Genomic DNA, 21,985 nt, shown 5'->3' with positions numbered 1-21,985 from the left:
GCTAAATTCATTTTAAGAGCCAGCGAAACAGGCCTTGATAAGTGTGCAATGAATACACAATGACAGGGCTTTTATTTTATTAAGGCTTTTCCCTTACATTTATTAAATGCAGTGTGTGTGTGTGTGTAGCGAGAGAGAGAAAAGGCTGTCAGTTCCATTGTAATAAATCAGACTTCATTGAATTTGGTGATTAATCACTGTTTGTGGCCAGACTTCTTTGCTGAATATCACACTTGTATTTGTATAAGAAAATGCTTTCTGTGACAGTGTAGTAGTGTTTCATCTTCAAGCAAAATCCTTTACAGAAATGTGTAACGCAGAAGCGCTAAGCTTAATCCTAAATTGAAGGAGTTGATTCAAAAGCTTTTGTCAGTCTGCAGGAAAATTGCTCGTCTTCTCCAAATGTGTAATACCGCCACTAAATGTTGCAGTTCTTGTGGGAAAAGGATAATAATAACAAATAATTGAACAAGCTAAATTAAAAAATATATATATACTTTGTCCATTGTTGCAGCAGTTGTAGTATTTGTGACCAACTTGGAAATGGCGTCAGCAAAAATGTGTGCTGTTTGCTTCGTTGCGTTTAATCTGTAAAAATGACAGAGTCGGCAGTTGTTTCATAAACATAATTTTTTTCTGTTGTTGCCATTAAAAAGATACATCAGTGATCAAATTGTGATGTCAGTTTACAGCAGGAACATAGTGGGATGGTTAAAATGTTTTTTTTTTAAATGGCAAAGCCATAACTCAGGTTTATGTAAGTCCCGAAGAGCCCCTGTTATCAGTGGTTTTGGGGTGCAGGGAGGGAGTAAAACCGCTGTTTGGGCAGACACTCGGTGTACACCTGCGGTGGTTGCCTATCCATTACTTCAACAGGGACGCTGTGGCCAGTCTTTTAAATATTGATCTGTCGCGGAAAGTGCTGGGCCTTTTGCCAGTCTGTTAAACTGCAGGTACATCACGCTGGTATAAGGGACTGCAAGAGAGAGAGAGAGAGGGAGGGACGCTTCCACACTGGAGGTGGGAGTTGTGCTGTTAGGCAGTGTAACAGGGGCCAAAAAAATGATGAATGCTATTACTCTGCTGCACGACACATTCAATCACACTCTGCTTGCTTGCACGCAACGTTTTGTTGTGTCACTAACCAATGAGGCATCGGGGGGCCGCAGCATTGACCTGTATCATGAGCATCTGTTGAACCAGCTGGGCAGGTCGAGGCAGAGACAAACAACAAGTTTGCTACTCGGTGAGGAAGTCGCTCCGTTGTCCTTTGAGGTTGAAGGAGAAACCGGTTGAGGATGAAGGAGAGTGGGATCAGTAACAGCTGTCCCACCTTTGTCTGCCCTTCTGGGCCTTTTGTCCCCTCAGCCCATGTTGCCCTACCTATCAGCTTTTTTGACGCAGCAGGGTGTGTTTTCCGCCCGTCTCTCTGCTGTGTTATTGAGTGGGACATGCTTGTCAGATGAGCCTGCTCTGATGTGTTAAAAGGCCTCTGACTGACAGCTTGGTCAGGCCAAGCTGTCACAGTCAAGTATCACAGACTCCCACTGTCTGACACTGAGATCACAAAGACAGTGACTGCTTTCTGTCTGTGTGCTGCCTGTCGTTCTGCTATAATAAAACTACCACCCATTTGGATTTAGACATCTCTAATTTATAATTCATAAAGATCCTAGAACTTGCCTTCCATTTCAAACAAATGTGGGCAACTTCTTTTAAAGACCGTCTTACATAACAGAAATGACAAATCAAATAAGTCATCATGGGACTGAAGGATTTATTTTTATTAAGGTATCGATTCAATGATTGATACTGTGTGACAGCCAGAAACAAGCTCAGTGATTTTGCAGTTTTTTCTTGTTTTACATTTGTAAAGGTCAAATTAAAGGGTCAGTTCACAGAAATTGCAAAAACACCCAACATATTTGTCACGAATGGCACATAAATCTAGTTGAGAATGGAGATTTCTGCCCTCAACCTTGACTCAACCTTTAAGGAAATGATTTATGGGATAGAAACTCTGAAAGCAGCCGTACAAGGACTGCACACCATAATGTTTGATTATGACAGCATGAGTAAGTTACACTAGTCGATTCATATTCGTCACCGAGCAGATCCAGCAGACAGTAAGACAAGGAGATGTGTTCGTCTGAAGTGTGTATGGGTGATTGATCTGTTTACCCTCTTGAATCACTGAGGCACAGCGCTGCAGTGCACTCTCACTCCCACGGAGGTGTTGCCAAACAGCCCGACAGACAAAACTCTCTCTTACCTCCATGTCTCCCACTTAGCTGAGGTCCCAGTGAAGCGCTTCCCCGACAGTTGCACGGCCACTTTTGCAAACCAGCGCGTGCCTGATGCTATCGGCACTGCTGCCAGCGAGGATCTTGCTCGGGGTGGTGCTGGTGGGGTGGAGAGGGGCGGGGGGCAAGGCAGCAGAGAGCAGCGAATAGTGTGGGCGGTGGCCTATTCAGGGAGCAGCAGAGGGACATAGCGGGGCTTTCTTGGCCTGTCACGGCCAGGTTCTGTGAAGTGTGAGAGCAGGCAGTGGAGCAGGGCTCTGCTGGCACGTTTGGGATTTGCAGCTATCAGCAGGAGAGATCTGCACTGCAGAGACTGCAGGGGGAGGGAGGAGAGCACAAGTGGGGAAGAGGCTGGTTTGGAAGCAGGGAAGCGTGGATTGAGATAGAAGAAAAGCTGGAAAACTGGCTAGTTAATGGAAGGATAAATCTCTTCATCCATTGGAGTGCTTTGGCTCTATTGGGAGTGTGGCGTCTATTCAATACCTAATCTATGAAAAGCTCAGTGAGCTAAAATCCAAACAAATGAGCCCATGAGAAAAAGGCTGACGTGTGGCTTTAGTCAAGTTTGACGTATCCACAGATGTTCACAAAATATGTGCATTTTTCTTCTTAAATGTTAATTGAGCAAGTCCCATCAGGGCTCAGATGCTATGCTTTGTATCAATGGATGCTTCAGCTGTCATGACATTACTTTTTATGAACACATTCTCTACTCCGGAGACCACCTTCACCTGTGCATGCTAAATCCAATAGTGTTCGCATGCCTCAGTCCAACTGCAGGGTCAGGATGAACATTTGAGGAGGCAACAAGGAGAAGCCATACACAGCTGTCAGAGTGGATCAAGAGCTGCTCCTACAAACACTTTCGTCCTGTCTCCAGTGATTTCACAGATGCCTGTTAGGCTTCATTTAAGCACATTTGGACACAGAATGGGTTGGATGAATAGAGATATTTTCATGTCGTGTTAAATTAAGCATCATTGCTAATGCAGCAATCTACAAGTAAAACTAATCTAAATCTGTTCTAGTGTGCAAAACACTGAGATTGATAAAAAAATAGTTAAGATAATACACTGTATAAGCTTATGATTGCATTGCATGCTGTTTCTTGGTGACCTTGATAGTTGATGTTTGATTATGATAAGGTGAGACAACTGATAAGGTTGAGAGCTTTCACTTAATCATTTAGCCATTACAGAAGACTCTTCCTTAGTGTTTCCTTCATGGTAATAATGGCTTCAAATGTCATTAGCGGAGGAGCTTTTCTATCTTGCGCAGCCACTCCACTGACCCACCTCCCTCACACTGATGAGTTCAGCCACGCTCCGTATTGTTCATCACTGGCAGTCGAGGCTGATACTGTATCATTTGTCACCGTCCGTCTAAGTGTAAAAGAAGTGTGTTGCCATTGTGCTTCAGTTACAAATGAATATACATTAATGTCTCAGCTTTTAATCACAGCAGCTTTGATTATATGTCTTACCGGCTGTGTTTCAGATAGAATATTACATTTGAGTATCATGGTAACAGCTTTATTTCAGTGTGGGCTGTGCAATATCTCTAATGTTGTCATGACACTTCACTAAGTGTGCAAAGCTGGAAGTGCCTAGCTGGGGCTCCTCCTGGGGGCTGATTGGCTTGGCCCATCGCTGCATTTGGAAGATTAAACTGTGGTGCAGTACGGAGAAGTGGCCATAACCACGGGATGTGGGACCAAGGCCCAGGAAGGACAAAAACTGGCCAGTGTAAACAAGAGATGACCTTCAGAACAAGACAAAGAGGCTTAGATCTCAGAATAGAGAAACTTAATTCTCACCCTTGTGCCCAAGACTTTGATCGACATCCATGTGTGGCTGCATCTTTTTTCGGTCTTTGCTGATTCATCATTTCATCGCAATAACAGACAATGATCTTGAATCATCTTTCATTGCAGCCAAATTTGCCAGTGGCCTGTCAGAACTGTCAAGTGCTCCTGCAGCAGCAGGGAACATTGTTCAGGATGCTCAAACAGTGCGGCATAATGTCAGCTTAATTGCATCACTTCTTTTTTGTTTGCAATAGATAAACAGAACGCGGCTCTCTTGTATATGCGGTAGATAGCCTGGGGAAGCCGGGGCATTTGCATTAGAGGCGATAGTCATCAGGGAAGTTAATCTGAGATATGATGAGACCACCTGGCTAGGTCAGAGGCAGCTCTTCCAGGAAGAATGAGTCCCCCTTATACAGCTCTTTCAAGCAAGTCACATATCAGAAGATGGGTGTTCCATTGACTATACAGATCATATTAATATACAGACAGAAAATGTTGCATGTGGTAGACATATGACCATAAAGTAACATACATAATAGAAGAGAGTACAGTGTCCTGTTGGTGCCGCACAGTAATATTTTTGCAGTGTAACTCCACCTTAAGTTAGATTTATTCTTGTCTCACTGAGATCTTTTGAAGTGTGATCTGTATTCTAGTCAGCAGCATACAGTGCAGATGAATTGGCAAAAGTCTCCCTGCAGCAAATCATTACCTCTGGAAACACCATCAGGGGGATCCCTTTTTTTTAATTTTTTTTTTAACTTTTTTGGAAAGTACAAAGCTATAGAAGATGCTTGAAGCATACTGTGCGGCAGGGTTGTTGTTTCCAGTTTTTATTCTTGTCGCTCTGGTTACAAAGCCATGGCCTTGCAGTTTTATTCTAAGTGCTGAAAGTATAGCTGCAGGGTCTCTTTGGGTCAAAGCTGATGACACTTGGTGATAAAAGGAGGCAGATAATCTGCCTAAATGGAAAGCCGCTGTATGAATAATGTAACTATCATTATCTGCAGAATAAATGTCCACTCAGAGGACCTGAACAATTGGTGAACCATCTTGAATGTTGCATTTCAGCTTATTAAATTTTGTCCTTTCACACATGATTAGACGGCTCTAACTGCACTGTTTAGAGGAGACAACACTCGATGTATCCTCAAGTAAGTGTAATAACTCAAGGGAGCAAAATGACCTTGGTGAGTGAGTCACTTTTGAAACACAGAGTGGGTGTGAGTGGGACAGAAAATGGCAGGTCCACGCTTTGCTTCAATTCCCGCGTTATTGAAGAGGTATGGAGGCTATCAGATTTTGACGGGAGGAAGAGAAAAGTTGTCGCTGTGCTTGCCTTTGTGCACTCGGGCAAACACACAAGCCACTGTAGGTGGAGAGGAGGTCGTCTTGGATTGGATATCAGATCTGCCCCCTTTTGTCCTCTGTTTGGCTGCCGCCTGTCACACTTGATCACCACATTTTTAACTCAGATGTCTGATTGATTACCTTCAAGTTCAATTAAACCACGAAAGCAGCTATTTTTAGCTGGAATAGCTGACAAGACACATGTGACCTGAAGTCATTCGGAAACACTTGCCTCAGCTCTGACTCAGTGCAAAAGCTATTAAATGTACACATGTGATGCTACTGAGATATTTTCTAAACAGCATTAGAGAAAGGGAGCAAGTATGGTTTGTTTTAGTCTTAAACCTGCTTGAATCTGACGGTTTAATGGGATAGCTGGTTCAAAAATGAGAAAAATTTCCTTGTGATTTTCTTTTCAGTCAAACTAATATGACTGTGTCCATCTATAGGAGAAGACCGCACCAGAGAGAATGTGGTGGGCACCGCAGACGCACAGTCGGCCGTTGCAGGAGGAGCAGAGTCCGGCACCAACAGAAGGAGGCTCCACTGCTGCATCAGAGTAACAACCGTCCAGGTTCGGAAGGCTCTGTGGGGAGTCGCCATGGTGATGTGCGTGTGCTCGTCCTGGGCAGGCTCCACCCAGCTGGCCAAGCTCACCTTCAAGCAGTTCGACGCACCCTTCACCCTCACCTGGTTCGCCACCAGCTGGAACTGCCTCTTCTTCCCCCTCTACTACATCGGCCACTTGTGCAAAAGTCCGGAGAGGCAAACGCCCAGGCAGAGATTCAGGTGAGGAGACTATCACTGCATCAGGACAACACAAGCAGAGCAAGCAGACTTTACTCATGTAGGCACCTGTCAAAACAGAAGTTACAAAGGGATTTACAGGATGAAAAATGAGAAGGGAAAAGAAGAGCAAAGAAGTAAGGTAAACAAGTGGGTTTTGATATGGCTTGTTTAAGACCTTGTGGGAGGCGATTCCAGAGTCAGGGATCAATAATAGCATTATTATGGGGAGAGTGATGTGGATTTCACAGTGTAGGGTTCTACTTAACAGTGCTCCCTGGGACCATAAGACACTGGTGAAAATAAACAATTATTTGGCAGTGTTTTTTTGTTCATTTTAATGCTAAATGTGTGTTTCTTCTTATTTTTTGTGGCTAACAGGCCAAATAGAGACACCACGTTCCATCCATCCATTCATTATTATACACCGCTTAATCCTCATTAGGGTCGGGGGGGCTGGAGCCCATCCCAGCTGACTCGGGCGAAGACAGGGTACTGCTTGGATAGGTCACCAGTCTATCACAGGACTACACATAGAGACAAACAAGCAAACTCACATTGACACCTACGGACAATTTAGAATTACCAATTGACTTTGGACTGTGGGAGGAATCCGGAGAACTTACACTAGACTTTATTGTCCCAGTGGGGAAATTCTTTTTCACTGCACCATTCCGCTTAATTTACATTAACAGGACAGTACAAAAACAAAACAAGAAGACATTCTACAAAAACACTGTTCAACATATAAGTGCTGTTTTCACTCTGGTCAGATCACCTTGGCATTTTCTTAAGGATTGCTATATTAGATGTCGTCATGCTTTTGCCATGCTCGTCTGCATCTCAGGGTTCTGTATCTAACCCGGTGAGAAAACACACATACACAGGGAGAACAAACAAACTCCAAACAGGAAGATCCCAAGCCAGGACGCGAACCAGGGATCTTCGAGCTGTGAGGCTACAGTGCTAACCACAAGACACTGTGCAGCTCCAGAACAGAAATGACTGAGAAAATATGAATAGCATATGTGAACAACTATTGAAGAGGGTTGTTTTCTGTCTGCAGCAGTTTCACAGGACAAAAAGAAAACCAAATTGCAGCAGCTTCTGCAGGCCAGAATGCAGTGCATCCATTAGCTATACCTGCTTTACCCTGTAATGCTGTCGTGCTGGGCTAGTGGTGACAACTGGCAAGAGAAAAGGTACAAGCCGAACAGATCGAGAGTCCATTGCAGGGCTGACACTAACAGTCAGACCGTGCACACTCACACCTCCACATATAGAATCACCAGTTAACCTACAATGCATGTCTGTGAACTGTGGAAAGAAGCTGGAGCACCCGAGAAAACCCACATAGAAGGAGGCTTAAACCTGGAACAGTGCGAACTACTGCACTGCTGTCATTGAGTGAGCTTGAAGAAAAGTGTTTTCTCTACCAATAAACAGTTTCGTGGTTCTACTTTATACAGGTACAACCCACAATTTGGTCTCAAAACAAGCTGAGGAGTCATCAGATCAGTTTTGCTTTTTCAAACTTGTCTCAGGTTATTCTATACTTATGACCTCTGGTGACCCCAGGGAGAAAGGGAAAATAAATATATAAAATTGAAGTCTGATGACCTTATTTTTATCCCTCAGACTTCAATTTTATCTTTTCTTTCTTCCTTTTTCTCTGAAGTCAATAGGGGTCACAAATATAGCATAAGTTAAGTTTGAATAAGCAAAAATAGCCTCCCACTGAAGAAGTCAGTTTTATTGCAAAGCAAAATTATACATTAAAGATATGTGATATTTTGCACGGCCCTACTATGCCTATGGGGATATTTAATGTTACATTTTTTTATCACATTTTCAAATGGTGTTCCAATTTCATTCTCTGTCTATATTACATCTCTCTATATATTTAATGTCTTTTGCCAGCTGCTTTCAGCATGACATGCAGCAGCTGATAATCTCACTAAGTGAGCTAAGGTTGCATGTTTGTTGGTTAGTTATCCACAACAACTTCCTGTTTATTTTATTTCCAAAACAGCCTGACACTTATTTAATTTGGAATATCAGGTTTAGATGCCATTTTTAGGCCTGCTGCTACAGAGAATGTGATCCTTTGGAGTTGCTTTCATAAGTAAAACAGTCCATTAATCATGGTCTTAAGACAAAAGTCTTATCTCTGCTGCCTGCTGTGCAACTTTAAAACAAACAGACAAAGAGAGTGACGGGGTAGAAGGTGCTCTGTGTGTGTAAGCCGGGAGGATAGTCTCTGTATTTGTGATCATTGCACCTCTCTGATGTAAGCCATTTTTTGAGGACTTAGACGAGTATCTGGGGCTTCCATTCCTGGACTGATGTTCTCTGAATAGCAAACACCAGATAAACCAAGAGAGGGCATTTGCAATAGCTAACCTGCCTCTTCGTATGAAGCGGTGGCCACATTATAGAGGCCATAGGCGTCAGTTTAGGGGGGGACGTGTCCCCCCCCACTTTTTGTCAGGGGTCATTTTGTCTCCAACACATTCAAATTCTTCACATGTAAGCCGTTGTAAACCGAGTTATTTTCAGTAGTATAGAAAATTCCGACGCTCCTGAACGCACCATCCGCACTCGGCCGAGAGTTGCACAGACACGCAGCACACCTTCGTGAGGTTAAAAAAAAAAAAACGCGCAGATGCTAAATTTGCGCCTGTGCCAAGTGGAAACTCCGACCAAAGGCGTGCAGGGACAAAATTTCGGCCCGGGAGAATTAGTACTATAGCGGCCCACAGACCCCTCTACCTGTATGTACCGATAGCTCAACAGCTTGAGCCTCTGCCTTTGGTGCGGTGGTTGTGAGTTCGAGCCCAGTTTGTGGTATTTTGCCGCCGTTCTTCGACATTTTCTCAAAGTGCTGTGGTCTCCACCCCCTCCACTTTTAAAAACAAACTGACGCCCTTGATAGAGGCAATGACATGACGCTTATTATCGTTGGTTTCTGTCCTCACAGGTTTGAGTGGAGAGGATGATCTTCATTACCGTGTATCTACTGGTCACCTTTCCTGCTGTACTGACTTAATATTCACATGACAGATTATGGATAGAATTATTAATAATTGTCTGATAAATTAAATCTATGTTTTCAAGTTTTAGCCTCAGTGCCTGTAGTTGAAGAAGGTTCTTGGCTATTGAAAAAAAAAACTTTAAAAAGTCCCTTGAATAATTGAAAATATTGTTGTCAAGGTGAAAGGAAGGATGGATTATCGTGCTTCTTGAAATATTCACATAAAAATACAGTCATTCAGTATGATCTGATCCTTTTTCTTGATAACTTTGCCTATGTTTTCTGTTTTTTTTGTTTATTTTTTTAGCTCAATTGTGAATAAAAAAAAAAAAAAAAGTTCAGGCACCAGAGACCTATTTGCTAATATTCAATTATTTTGAAATGCAGTGCTTAACAGTTGGTTTCACGAGCTTCTAGATGATTTTAAATCTTCCTCCATACCATTTTCCCCGATGGAGTTGTAGAGTTGCAAATCTTTCCAACGTCATTGCAAATTATGGGTCTCATAAGCACAACAACAAAGCAGAAGTAAAGAAACGTGCTGCTGCTTGTTTGGATTTGAAGGTGGTGCATTCACCGTCACTGGTAATGAAATCATGATAAATTTTAACGTGGCTGTCACAGAATTAGTGTTGTGTTTATAGAGCGGCTTTGAGCGGTGTGTTTTTTTTTAGTGCTGACTCAGCTCTCTGGAGCTGATTCATAGCAGCGCTGCTCCTCAGTATCCAGTAAGACTCTGGCGAAATGTGCTACCTGCCATTCCTCCGTTCTTGCTGCTTCATCACTTTCACAGGGCCACGTTGTCAGAGTAAACGGTATAACTCAGGAGTACTGTAAACGGCAGTCAAAAATGCATGATTGCTATATTTTGACTCATGGGGGGAAGGGCGGAGTCGTGCAGTTTTGGGGTAAAATAAATCATTCTTGGCCTCACGGCAGAGCAACGTGATTCCTTAACAGAACAAAAAGTCACAGTTTGGTTCCTCTCTTACCTTACAGAGGGTGTTGTACACTCACTCAGGCCAAGAGTGTTTGGACTGTCTGCTTCAATCAATAGCATTCTCATTCCTCTCAGGGATCAAGTCCAGACTTATTCTTCTCAGGGATCAAGTCCAGACACAACCCAGAATTTAGCTATGACGTCCACTGAAAAACATCCAGAGTATATGACTAAGCCTCACTCTTGGCCAAGATGATGCGCTTAAAGCTGAATCACTGCTTCTGGAAAACATAATGTCGCCAACTGACTGTTAATCATCTATCACCAGATTTAGTTTTGCTTCCATAGTGTGTCCATTAAGTCTGAGCTGACTTGATTTCCTTATACTGAGTCATCACCTCAAATGTTCAACATGTGCATACGTAGGAGAAAGTTGTTTGTGTCCCTAATGTACCTCCATCGTTACACCCATAAGGAAATTCAGAATCTGAACTCCCAGGGTCTTGAAAAGTAATGAGGAGGGAGGAAGATAAAAGGACTTTATTTCAGTACATTTAATAAACTCTTACAAACTGCTTTTTTCTTCACCGATATACATCATGCCCTGTTAGAGCAGCAGAAATGATGACACCTCTTGGCCAAGCTGTGAATATGTGTCCGATACAGTTATCTTCAACACACATCCTCTGATGCAACATCCAATACAATCGAAGAGCACTCCAACAGGGTAATTGCTTATGTATTGCCCTAATTTCTGCTTACTGTACATACAATAAAACAGAAATTGACAAACAAATGAAATAAATTTGTTTCTTTAATGGAGACAGCTGCTTATTTAACTTGCTGTTCTTACAGATGATCTGATTGCATTTGTAAGTATTTACTAATTTCTCCAGCAGAGTAGATTTAGTCCCACATGTGCTCTGGTGTGGGACCAGCATCATTTAAACGTAACTGCTGGAGTGGGAATTACTGAAGCCACTCATCACAGATTAGCGCCTCCGCTATCACTGTTTATGTTTGTGTTGATTAAAGTCCCAGACCGCAGTAATGTCTACTAGGTTTTAAATAGTACCGCATTTCACAGCACTGTGCTCTGCATTTTGTTTCTGCACAGGGAGTGCTGTCGGTTTTTTGGGGACGACGGGCTGACACCCAAGGTGTTCTTCACCAAGGTGGCTCCCTTTGGCCTGCTGTGGATCCTCACCAACTACCTGTACCTGCAGGCCCTCAGGAAGATCAACACAACAGACGTGTCAGCACTGTTCTGTTGTAACAAGGCCTTCGTCTTCCTGCTGTCTTGGATTGTACTCAGAGACCGCTTCATGGGGGTCAGGGTAAGTTCATCTGCATGGTTTCTGCTTTGAGGAGAAAGCATTATTGCTGTATTGTTAGATAAGAGTGAAGCACAAACGCTAGCCGCAGAAAGAAACTTGGTTGATTTTTATTATTTCTGCCCTCTAGACTTGTAACTTTTATCTGTAAATGACAGATAATGACTAACAAGCAAAGCAATTACCATGATGTTATTGCTACAATGGCATATGTAATGATAATATATAATATATTTAGAACGCCCATTCACAGCTTTTTGCAACATTTAACTCAATGTGCTGTTATATCAACTCGTATATGTTTAAATATTATCAGTGTCACTTTAAATTTGTTTCTGTACTGTATCAGGAGATAATATCTTTTGATTGAATGTTTGCATGCCCTTTGGTTCAGTTTCTAGCCAGGTTTAATTACAGTTACAGCATAACCAATATTTGGGAAGGAAAAGTTGTCACAGTTATCTGATTTATGAGTACTTTCAACAAACAGTGATGTCTTTTCTTCCCAGATTGAATCAGTTGGATCATGTTCACAGCCCCGAAGCAGTAAAAGTATTCCGTTTTTCACAAGACATGAAGTAAGATTAGAGAGAAGTGAGGAAAATATAGAATTTGGTGTAGCAGAGCTATGTTCTTTCTTCTTTTTTTCTGTCCTGTGAGCCATCTCCTGGACGTTTTGGATTATGTTGTGACTCCATGCAGGGGTTCTGACAATGAAAATTGTTTGTTGAGCTACAGATATGCCAATATGATCTTATTGTACTGACTCACTGACATGTCAGTCTATGAAAAATCCAGTGATGTTGCAGAGGCTTTCTAATGGATGACATGACATAAATAGATAGCCTTCCCTTGCCATTAGGATTCTTATTGCCACTCTCATTGGTTTCCTGTTGGAGAGAAAGAAATCTACTATATTCCCTCTAAGCTCCTGTAGTCGAGGATTTGTCCTGGAGTGATTATGTATGAGCTCAGTTGCGCAGGAGTTCACGTGTATCAAGTGTATATAACCGCTAAAAGAATGCAAATAATTTATGATGAGTTACTCAGACTGAATTTGCAGCTAAACATTCAACACAGCACGGCTGAGTAGAGAGCAGGCTATCTGTGTGACAGCATGATTGCCCACCAATGATCAGAGTGTCACTCAAATGTAGGTCCTGGTTTGTGTGTTTGTATATGAGAGTGTGTTTCTCTACATTTTTGTCCAGATGAGGAGAGAGAAGCAACAGGGTTTACCTTCATGAATTGAGGCATCTCCTGCTCTCCTCCCACTGGACGCATCAGCTGCTTTCATATCTGCAGCTGTCCTGCACTCTGCAGAATGGATTTCCCCCTCTTTTCTTCCCCACACTTACAACCATCCTATCTCTCCCTTGTGCATGCCCCTACTCCCCACCCCATTATTTCTGATGAAAAGCCTCAGTAGGAGACAAATACTGTAATAATCTTGCTTTTCTCGCTCTCTCGCTCTCTGTCTCTCTGTCTCTCTGTCTGTCTGTCTGTCTGTCTGTCTCTCTCTCTCTCTCTCTCTCTCTCTCTCTCTCTCTCTCTCTCTCTCTCTCTCTCTCTCTCTCTCTCTCTCTCTCTCTCTCTCTCTCTCTCTCTCTCTCTCTCTCTCTCTCTCTCTCTCTCTCTCTCTCTCTCTCTCTCTCTCTCTCTCTCTCTCTCTCTCTCTCTCTCTCTCTCTCTCTCTCTCTCTCTCTCTCTGTGTCTTGCTTGGTGGTGGGGATTGCAGTGTTTGGATGTCTGCAGCAATGCAGGGGATCTTGGATGAGTTTGCCATGAAAGTGAAAGAGGAGAGAGAGAGCGAGGTCCTAAATCATCCTTGTTGAACTGGGATTTGGGTTGTTTTAGGGATATTATGTGCATAAAGAGATGACTGTTTTATTGGCAGCAGCAGAATCAGAATCATTTTATAACCTAAAATAGTAAAATAAACTGAAGAGCCTTTTGGTTGGCGTGTGACTTGTATTTGGGTTTATGAGTTGAAAATGCAGCATAGTCTAAGATTACATGCTGCCGTAATGGTGTTATGAGCTTCCCAATGTGCAGGGGCTTCCTAAACACACTGCACAGGATTAGGCGAGGTCACGATCTTTTCTGCCACCATTGTGCTGAAACACCTCGCATTGTCGCTGACCCTATAAGCGAACAGAAATGAAAGGTGTAGCTGTGACTGACAGGCAGCCCGCAGTGCAGAAAGAGCCATTTCACCAAAGGTGCCCAAGGGCTTTGGCCTAGCAAAAACACACGGCTCATTTATCTTCCTGACACCTCCTTAATGCAGAGCTAATCCACTCAGCTGGACTGCGCCGTGTCCCTGTCGTAGTCAAACAACCGTTGCATGTGCAGTTACTGTATGAAAACACGCACTCAAACACAGACTTGCATGCAGCAAATGAGGAACTTGTTTTTGGTGCCAACCGAGAGCGGGATGGAACCAAAGATGGTGCCATCCTGAAGCTGTGACACAGGCAGGGAGTGGGGGTGGGTGTAATAAGTCGGGGTTGCTAGATTGAGAGGGTGGGGGTTTGGTTTGTAAACATGATGGCAGCGGAACGGAAATCAATGTGAGACAATCAAGCCAACACTGTAGAAGCTGCCTGTCCCGCACTGGAAGCCCTCACACTGTGAATCTGAGAGCAGAATTCCTCTGAAGTGCGCCTGTGTTTGCCTGCATGTGAGAAAATGTAAATACCAAATGAGCTGCCTGCTGACTATAAAATAAAACTCACACAATAATTATACCATCACAAGCTGAGTTCTGTGAGGCTTGTGATTTCTGCGAGTGGAGAGCATGTGTGCCTGCTGAGTCCCCACACAGCGGTAAAGGATCAGGCGTCTTCATCACCAAACTGTGAGCAGCGTGTCCACTCATTGATCTTCTGTCTTCCTTTACAGATAGTAGCTGCTATCTTGGCCATAGCAGGCATCGTAATGATGACTTATGCAGATGGATTTCACAGCCACTCGGTCATCGGCATCGCTTTGGTCGTGGCCTCTGCTTCGATGTCAGCGCTTTACAAGGTATTTGCTTTTCAGGGCGTTATTGCCAGGTTTCTACACTTCCCTTGTAGGGATGCTTTATTTGCAGTGGAACAAAGCAATCAAAAATAGCTAAACATATGTATGAATAGTCTTACATAAGAAATCCTGGACTCGCTCCCTTCTGGTTATGTAACCAGGTGGCAGACGTCAGGAGGAGATTATGAAATGTGAGACTCAGCTGACAGAAGTGTGTGGGTCTGGTTGCTCGCCTCAGGTAGCGATACCCCGAACAGGAGGACAGATATCTATATTTTGACAGGGTCTGATCTGCTCTGCCCCCTGTCTGTGCCTCCTAATGTGATAAACAGACAGCAGCGGCCCAGAGCCAGAGACGTGGCAGGTGCTTGGCACGTGAACCCTCTGTAATATACCACAGCTCCTAAAGGGCAAGATTTTGTGCATTCATCATTTTCCTCCTTGTTTACCCTCAGGTGCTCTTTAAGATGGTCCTGGGCAGTGCCAAATTTGGAGAGGCTGCACTCTTCCTGAGCATCGTTGGAAGCGCCAACTTTGTTTTCATCAGCTTCGTGCCGGTCATCCTGTATTTTACACATGTGGAGTACATTGGCTCGCTTGAAGACATCCCCTGGGCCTACCTCTGTGGGGTCGCAGCCCTGCTTTTCGGTATATGAAGTGGACACAGCAAGCAATATTGTGCAAGTTTTGTGGTTTGACAGTGTCCTTATGTGGTCTGCTGTTGCTCTGATTCTGCTTTTTCTCCCACAGCTTTCAACATCCTGGTGAACTTTGGCATTGCGATAACATACCCAACATTAATTTCCCTTGGCATTGTCCTAAGTGTTCCTGTAAATGCCAGTAAGTCTCTTGGCTTTCCTCCCAGTCTTAGCTTCTTAGTTGTGGTCACCATTTAATATTTGATTGAAACTGAAATGCCCCAAAAGCTGTCATCTATATTTAATAAAGGATAAAATGCGGTTTTCCCATCCCAATGTAAAACTTTTCAATTTATTTGACAGGCACAAACTCATCATTTATGGTTTACAAACCACTTTAAAAACTGATTATTTACATTCATGAAGTTCTTGTCTTTTAGTGATAATATTTTAAATATCTTTTATATTCTCATATTAATACATGCTTGTAATTTGACAGTGGTGGACCTCTATACGTGTGAAATCCACTTCAACACGGTGCGCCTCATCGCTGTGTTCATCATTTGCCTGGGTTTCCTCATGCTGCTGTTACCGGAGGACTGGGATCAGTGCATCATCCAGCTCAGCACGAAGCTGCGCAAACGCGATGAGCCTGCAGAGGGCAGCGGGGAGGCAGGCGCCACCACAGGGCTCAACTGGAGAGGGAGAGGCAGGACCTCCATGTCAACATTTGCACATTGACTCCATGAAACATCACCGTACAGACACACACAGAGGGAGACACTTTAACACATTTGATCTGCCTGGTTCCCTGCCTTCTGTCTCGCGCAGCTTTCTGGGTGAAGCAAGCAAAGAAAAAGAGAAACAAAACGAAGACTATTTTGGACTGCCCTTTGATCAATAACATTTCAACCAAGCGGAGAAGGTCCAGGAGGCACAGATTGTGTGTCATTCATTGGCCGTCCATTCCACTCTGAAGCTATCTGAGGTGGTGCATGGACTCATATCAATTGCGATCCTTTTTACCCCCCCAAAATGATCAGGTATAACTGATTGCGTATTAATTTTTGCTGTACCTCTTAATCATTCCATCGATTCATGACATCCTTGCGCCTGGGAAGACTTGCCAATTTGCCTGATATTTTTCAATTACGAGAAAGACACAAAACAAAGAACATACGTTTTTCAAGGCAGGCCTAACACCTTGTAGACCAGCTGGCTTTAACATATACACATCCACACACCTTTAAGATCCAAAGAAGAATGCCTAAAATGCTGAATGCCTGAAAACAAAAGGGAAGGCCCACAGCGGGCATCCCTCAGGCGTAAACTTAATGACAAATACCTGCCTTCTGTGCACTGTACATAGCTATGTTTCACACCTTTGATGTCCCGGAGCTGCGGACCTGATGGGCTCATCTGGTGTGAAGGGGACCTGTCTGGACGTCTGAGGATCAATCTGAGCTGGAGAAGCTTTTACAATGCCTCTCTCTGTTCATTCTGAGAGAAGAGGTCAGGTTCTTTTTAACCACGCTGATTGGCTCCCCGTGGTTATGCGCATTCCTGGGGCTAAACTCCTACTCCGTCAATGCTCACCCAATGCTCGGGCCCACAGTTTAGTCACGAAATATCTATTCCAGTATCTCTATTGCATTAGATTACAGTGCATGGGGTTTGTTTGTCGAAAGGTGCGAGTGCTGTCAGACCATCCATAAAGCCCTTGCCTCACCAAGACACCAATAATAAACAGCATTAACATTTTATTAACCAGGCTATAGAGATAATACATGTATTTATGCATTAATATTTGAATAATCTTAAGATCTCATGAATAATGCTTCAACCATTCCAAACTCTGGATGGGCTCGAAGCTCTACCAGCTTAAAATAAGATGGACAGGCTTAAAAAAACCTGGAACTACCCCTTTAATTCTTTTAAACCATACCTATCACTAAACCTCCCTTTGAATTCCTACCACATCTCAAGATTCATATGCACACGAACCAATCTGCGGAAATTCAATTTTATTTCTGGTGGAAAAAAACAGACAGCTCGATAGAAAACTGTCTCACTGTGGCTTGAGGAAAAATGCGTCGACACATGAGAATGGCTCGCATTTCTCCAGCTCTTGTCTTTATCAAAAAAGCAAAAAAAAGTCTTACTGTACCTGTTTTCATTTGTCACATTTCTGAGGCAAGTTGACAACCAAGAAGAACCCGAGAGCGACTGAGGCACACGCCTGGTGAAGCGACGGTGTAAACTCTGCCTTGTTGTGAATGTATGAACATCACTCGACCACACACGCTCAATACATGCTATCTGTTTTTTACAGTGCCACCACAGACTGCTGCAGAGAGACTCTTTAATACTATCCTTCTTGTACTCATGTGAATGAGTTGCATTTTGTTTTTTGGAACAAACTCTGGATGCATCGCACAGGACTTTTTAAATATTTTTTGCATTTTGGTTGCTGACTAACCTCGCGGGGACAGTGGTTGAGACATCTACAGAACGAGCATGCACATTCTGTATGAGCAGATACAGCTGAAAAAGTCCACTTCACTGCCTTTTCTTTGTTTTGCAATAGAGTACATTAGCACTGTTTCCCATTGTCATTCTCTATGACAATAAATAATAATATTGTATTCCTCTGGAATTATTGCTAGACATAAATGTAAACCTTTGTAAGGAATGATGATTTTTACACTGAGATGCAACATATGATTATCACATTTGAGGAAGAAATATTTAGTGTGAATAAAAGATGGGTTTATTAGATCTACTGTTGGGTGTCTTCAAGTGTAATCACATGTACTATATAAAAAAAAATTTCTTTTCAATACATTTCCTTGTCCAGGTTTGTTCTTCCGCAGCGTTCTTGGTCTTAGTCCATTAATCAATTGGTTGAGCAACAGAAAATCAATTTGCAGTTCATCAGTAAGTCTTTTAAGTTATATTTCAAGGAAATTATGTTGTTTGCTGATTAGTTTCTTCTCTGTGAAGATATGCACCCTGTATTTGTTGTATGAGGTCGTAAATTAAATGTTTGGGAGTTCTGTAGAGCTGCTTGGACAACAGAAGGCATAACTGCATCAGGTTCAGCTCTGGTAAATTGTGATGACATAACCAAATGATTAATCATTTGGCTATGTCATCACAATTACACTTTGCAGATCAGCTGCACTTGTGCAACCCTAATCATTGTTTCAAATCAATCTGATGTGAAATGAGCCACTTATGTAATCCCAAATGACTGTGTCAAGCAAAAAAACAAAAAACAATACACTAGATCCAGAAAGTCTTACTTGATACTGTATGGGAAGACAACCATGATAAAAACAAGACACTTCATCTTCAGATTCAGTTACATTAAGAAAAAGCACAGACAATATATAGGCGTATGCTCAAAGAACAGATTAAGAATTAAAGCTGCAAGCAGGGTTGGATGGGTCCTCGCATCCTTGCTGGTCAGCAAATCCACGCCTGTCCACAGGTGGCGCTGCCACCGAGACTGTATATTGGCCTATGGATATCATGAGGACTAGACTGATCACACATGTAAAATTTCAGGCAGATCGGAGCATGTACAGGCTAGTCATAGTTTTACTTCCATCCACCGGGTGGCGCTATGTTTGTCGCTGTATATCAGAATGTGAATGTCATCAGGGCAGGACTCTGATCATACATGTAAAGTTTGAGGCAGATTGGAGCATGTTCAGGGCAGTTACACAGCATTTGATGTTTCATGGCAAATTCATGACAAATTGTCAAATTCCAGGGGTCGTCATTTCCACGCCCTCAGACTTTTGAGGAATGTTTTGAAACCTTTTGATCACTCATGCCTGGAGTACATCCTGGCCAAATTTCAGCTCTCTCAGTGTTACTCTGTTTGAGTTTATAGCTTTAGAAAATGTCTAAAAATTACACAAATCATCGAATATGTGACAATTCAAAATGTCCGACCTCCTGTTCGTTTTCTAGGCATGGGTGTCTACATTTTTGTGCATCTTGATGAACTACATATGTGCAGGGCTGCCAACTCTCTTTGGCCATGAGACACACGCAACTCGGTCCCTTCACGCTCTCACGCCACACTCCAAATATCACATGGGCAAAAAAAAAAGTTCCATTTTGCTGTTATGGGAATATGTAACCTTTGGGGAAATCTAGTTCACGTTTTACTCCAGAGAATGCCAGGTTTGTGAAAATCTGGTCTGCATTTTCCATCCTACAGGGTCATTGTGCAGCTGATAGACATATACATGACTATGGTCAGGCTGGCTGTCTCTGAGTGACGTACCTGTGTTTGAAACATAGACATACAGTCTATGGTTTGAAAGCCAAGCGCTACCTGGGCAGTGGTGGATCTTCCGTGGGGGCACGGGGGCAGTGGCCCTTCATATGATCTGATTGGCAACTCCGTGTGCCCCCCCAAAATATTCATTGGAAATTTACTGATACTCCGATTCCTGACGTTCCTGAACGCTGATCGTTGTCCGACTGCACCTGAATGCAGCAATGACGTTAGTTTGATCTTTTGATTGTATTTTGTTTGGATTTGAAGAAGCTTTGAAGAAGTTTCCTGATGCCGGAGGAGAAGACAGATACTAGAGTAGCATAGTATGTCTCTTAGAAAACATCATAGTAGCCTTTGTTATGAAAAAACGCCATCAACTCCAAGATTTTAAATACTTTAATTTACTGCAAATGAAGATCTACTCCAAATATCTCATTAATAATCACTATCAGCCTTAAAAGCTTACAAAACACCCCTCTATACTCGACCACACTTGGTACAGTCCGGTTCCCCCTTCTATACATCTGCTTGGAATCTTCCACTTCCTGTTTGTCAAAGTGGCCTTCTACCAGGGTAGGTTTTGTTGGAGCTCATGCAACAAACATTTTGGATAACTGCACATTAGTATGGATGGATGACACTGAATTAGAGTCTGTTTTAATGAGACTGAGTTCAGATGTGTAGCTCTGTTATTAAATAGGAAATTATTTCTCAGAATTCAGAGAAAAATCTGAAATGTTTGCTAGGTTAGCATCCCACATGTTCTTTGGCTCAGCTAAAGCTAAATCTCTCCAACTTCTGGATCTCTTGAGTTCCTTGTTGTTCAAATATCTTGCTAGAGGTGCTGAAGCTCAGAAAGTCTGAGATGTTTGTTCAGAATAAGCTCATTCTCAAGTCTTATCTGAACTGTCCTCTTTTGTTTGAACTTTCCCTAAACTTAGGAGTTAATGACAGAGCAGCACATCCAGACTCAGTCTCATTTATGTAGAGATTAAATTTCAGTGTCATTCATTGATGTTAAAGTGCAGTTTTTTAGATGTTTGTTGCACATGCTCCTGACCAAACCAGTCCAGGTGGAAGACGATGTGAAGAGAAGCTCCAGAGGATGAATATCACACATTTACGTTGGAAATAAATGTCCTTTAATTAGACATCGTCATGGAAAAGTTGGATTTCCCTTTATTGATGTTCAAATCTAGTGTTTTGTTGGTGTTGGTTTCTAAATGTTTTCTGTCACTCGGCCCCAAAGATTAAAACTTTCTACAGCTCACAAGCTGCAACAATTCACACATTATCAACTATCTTTCTGACTAAGATAAAAAGTGAAAAACTGCCCGATTCCTGCATCATGAATGTAAATCTTTTTGGTTTTTATGACAGTAAACTGAATATATTTGGGATTGACATTTTATAAATCAAAACAAATGAATCACTGGAGAAAACAATCAACAGATTAATGGACAAAGAAAATGTGTTTTCCAACATATATGGCTGAATTCCTCCAACATTACAAGATACATGCAATTTAAATTAAATTTTATTTATATAATGCCAATTACAGGTCAAATTGTTTCAGGACGGGTTATTTTTATATTTTTTGTCATTTAAAATAAGTAAGAAATTTAAACCTCTTGACTAATCCAATTTATTATTTGTTTTTTAAAAGACTAAGACAACTAAAATAACTTTCTCCACTAAAACTAATAAACATGAGGTCAAATAGAAGGAAGAGTTTTAAATACTGCAGTCCCACGACGGCAAGAATAAAGTTTCTCAACAAAAACTAAATCTGCTGGTGGATTCCATTAAAGTCCTAATAAATGATAACAAAGTGTGATACTAAAGGTTTGTGGTGCTAAAAATCTCAAAGTCAAAGATTTCAAGTTGAACATCTGGATGGAGGTTGATAAAAGTTGACCTCCCTTCATTTCTCTGGAGCCGACTCCCTGGATTTTAGGGATGCTGGTTAAAGACTTGCTCTTCTCGTTGTCTTCCTTCTCGTCGCTGTAAAAAGTTACTCCATCCTCGCTGACTTCAACACCTCTTTATGACAAGTTCTTCTGCCTCCAACCTCGTGGAAACTCCAGAAACTCGGGAAAACTCGTCGAGACTCGGATTTTCGAAAAACTCGTCGGGCGGGGGAAGGTGTGGTGGGCGGTGGGGGAATAGAGGGGGCCAGTGGGGGGAAGTGGGGGAGGGGGGGGGGTAGAGGGGAGAGGCTGCCACCCACCTCCCTGCCTACTCTCCGCCTTGACTCCACCCTGACTCCTCCCAGACTCCGCCATGGCTCCACCTGTGTGGTCACTTGGAAACTACGATGTCAAAGGGATGACGAAATTCTTTCCTTTTAACTAATCTGTAGCTCAGTGAGTTAAGGGTTTGCTTACGGAGCTGTAGGTCACTGATTCAAGACCAGACCCTTCTTAAATTTTTTGGAAAAACTTAGACAAAGAAACAAAGTAAAAA

The 21,985-nt window shown here is 42.6% G+C and overlaps 1 protein-coding gene across 3 annotated transcripts in view; it reads left to right on the top strand.

Annotated features, from left to right (window-relative positions):
* slc35f3b (solute carrier family 35 member F3b) overlaps positions 1–18,066 on the top strand; it is a 54,898-nt gene extending 36,832 nt beyond the window's left edge. For all 3 annotated transcript variants that reach the window (XM_051959772.1, XM_022195396.2, XM_022195397.2), the window contains 6 exons: positions 5,913–6,252; positions 11,341–11,560; positions 14,462–14,587; positions 15,040–15,232; positions 15,335–15,424; positions 15,722–18,066. In XM_051959772.1, the coding sequence (XP_051815732.1) occupies positions 5,913–6,252; positions 11,341–11,560; positions 14,462–14,587; positions 15,040–15,232; positions 15,335–15,424; positions 15,722–15,963 (1,211 nt within the window). In that variant the 3' untranslated portion in view covers positions 15,964–18,066. The remainder of the gene's footprint in view (positions 1–5,912; positions 6,253–11,340; positions 11,561–14,461; positions 14,588–15,039; positions 15,233–15,334; positions 15,425–15,721) is intronic.
* Positions 18,067–21,985: the final 3,919 nt, after the last annotated feature.

The sequence above is a fragment of the Acanthochromis polyacanthus genome, chromosome 15 (genome assembly GCF_021347895.1).
Source record: "Acanthochromis polyacanthus isolate Apoly-LR-REF ecotype Palm Island chromosome 15, KAUST_Apoly_ChrSc, whole genome shotgun sequence".
Lineage (NCBI taxonomy): Eukaryota > Metazoa > Chordata > Actinopteri > Pomacentridae > Acanthochromis > Acanthochromis polyacanthus.
This window is presented reverse-complemented; position numbering and strand designations above follow the sequence as displayed.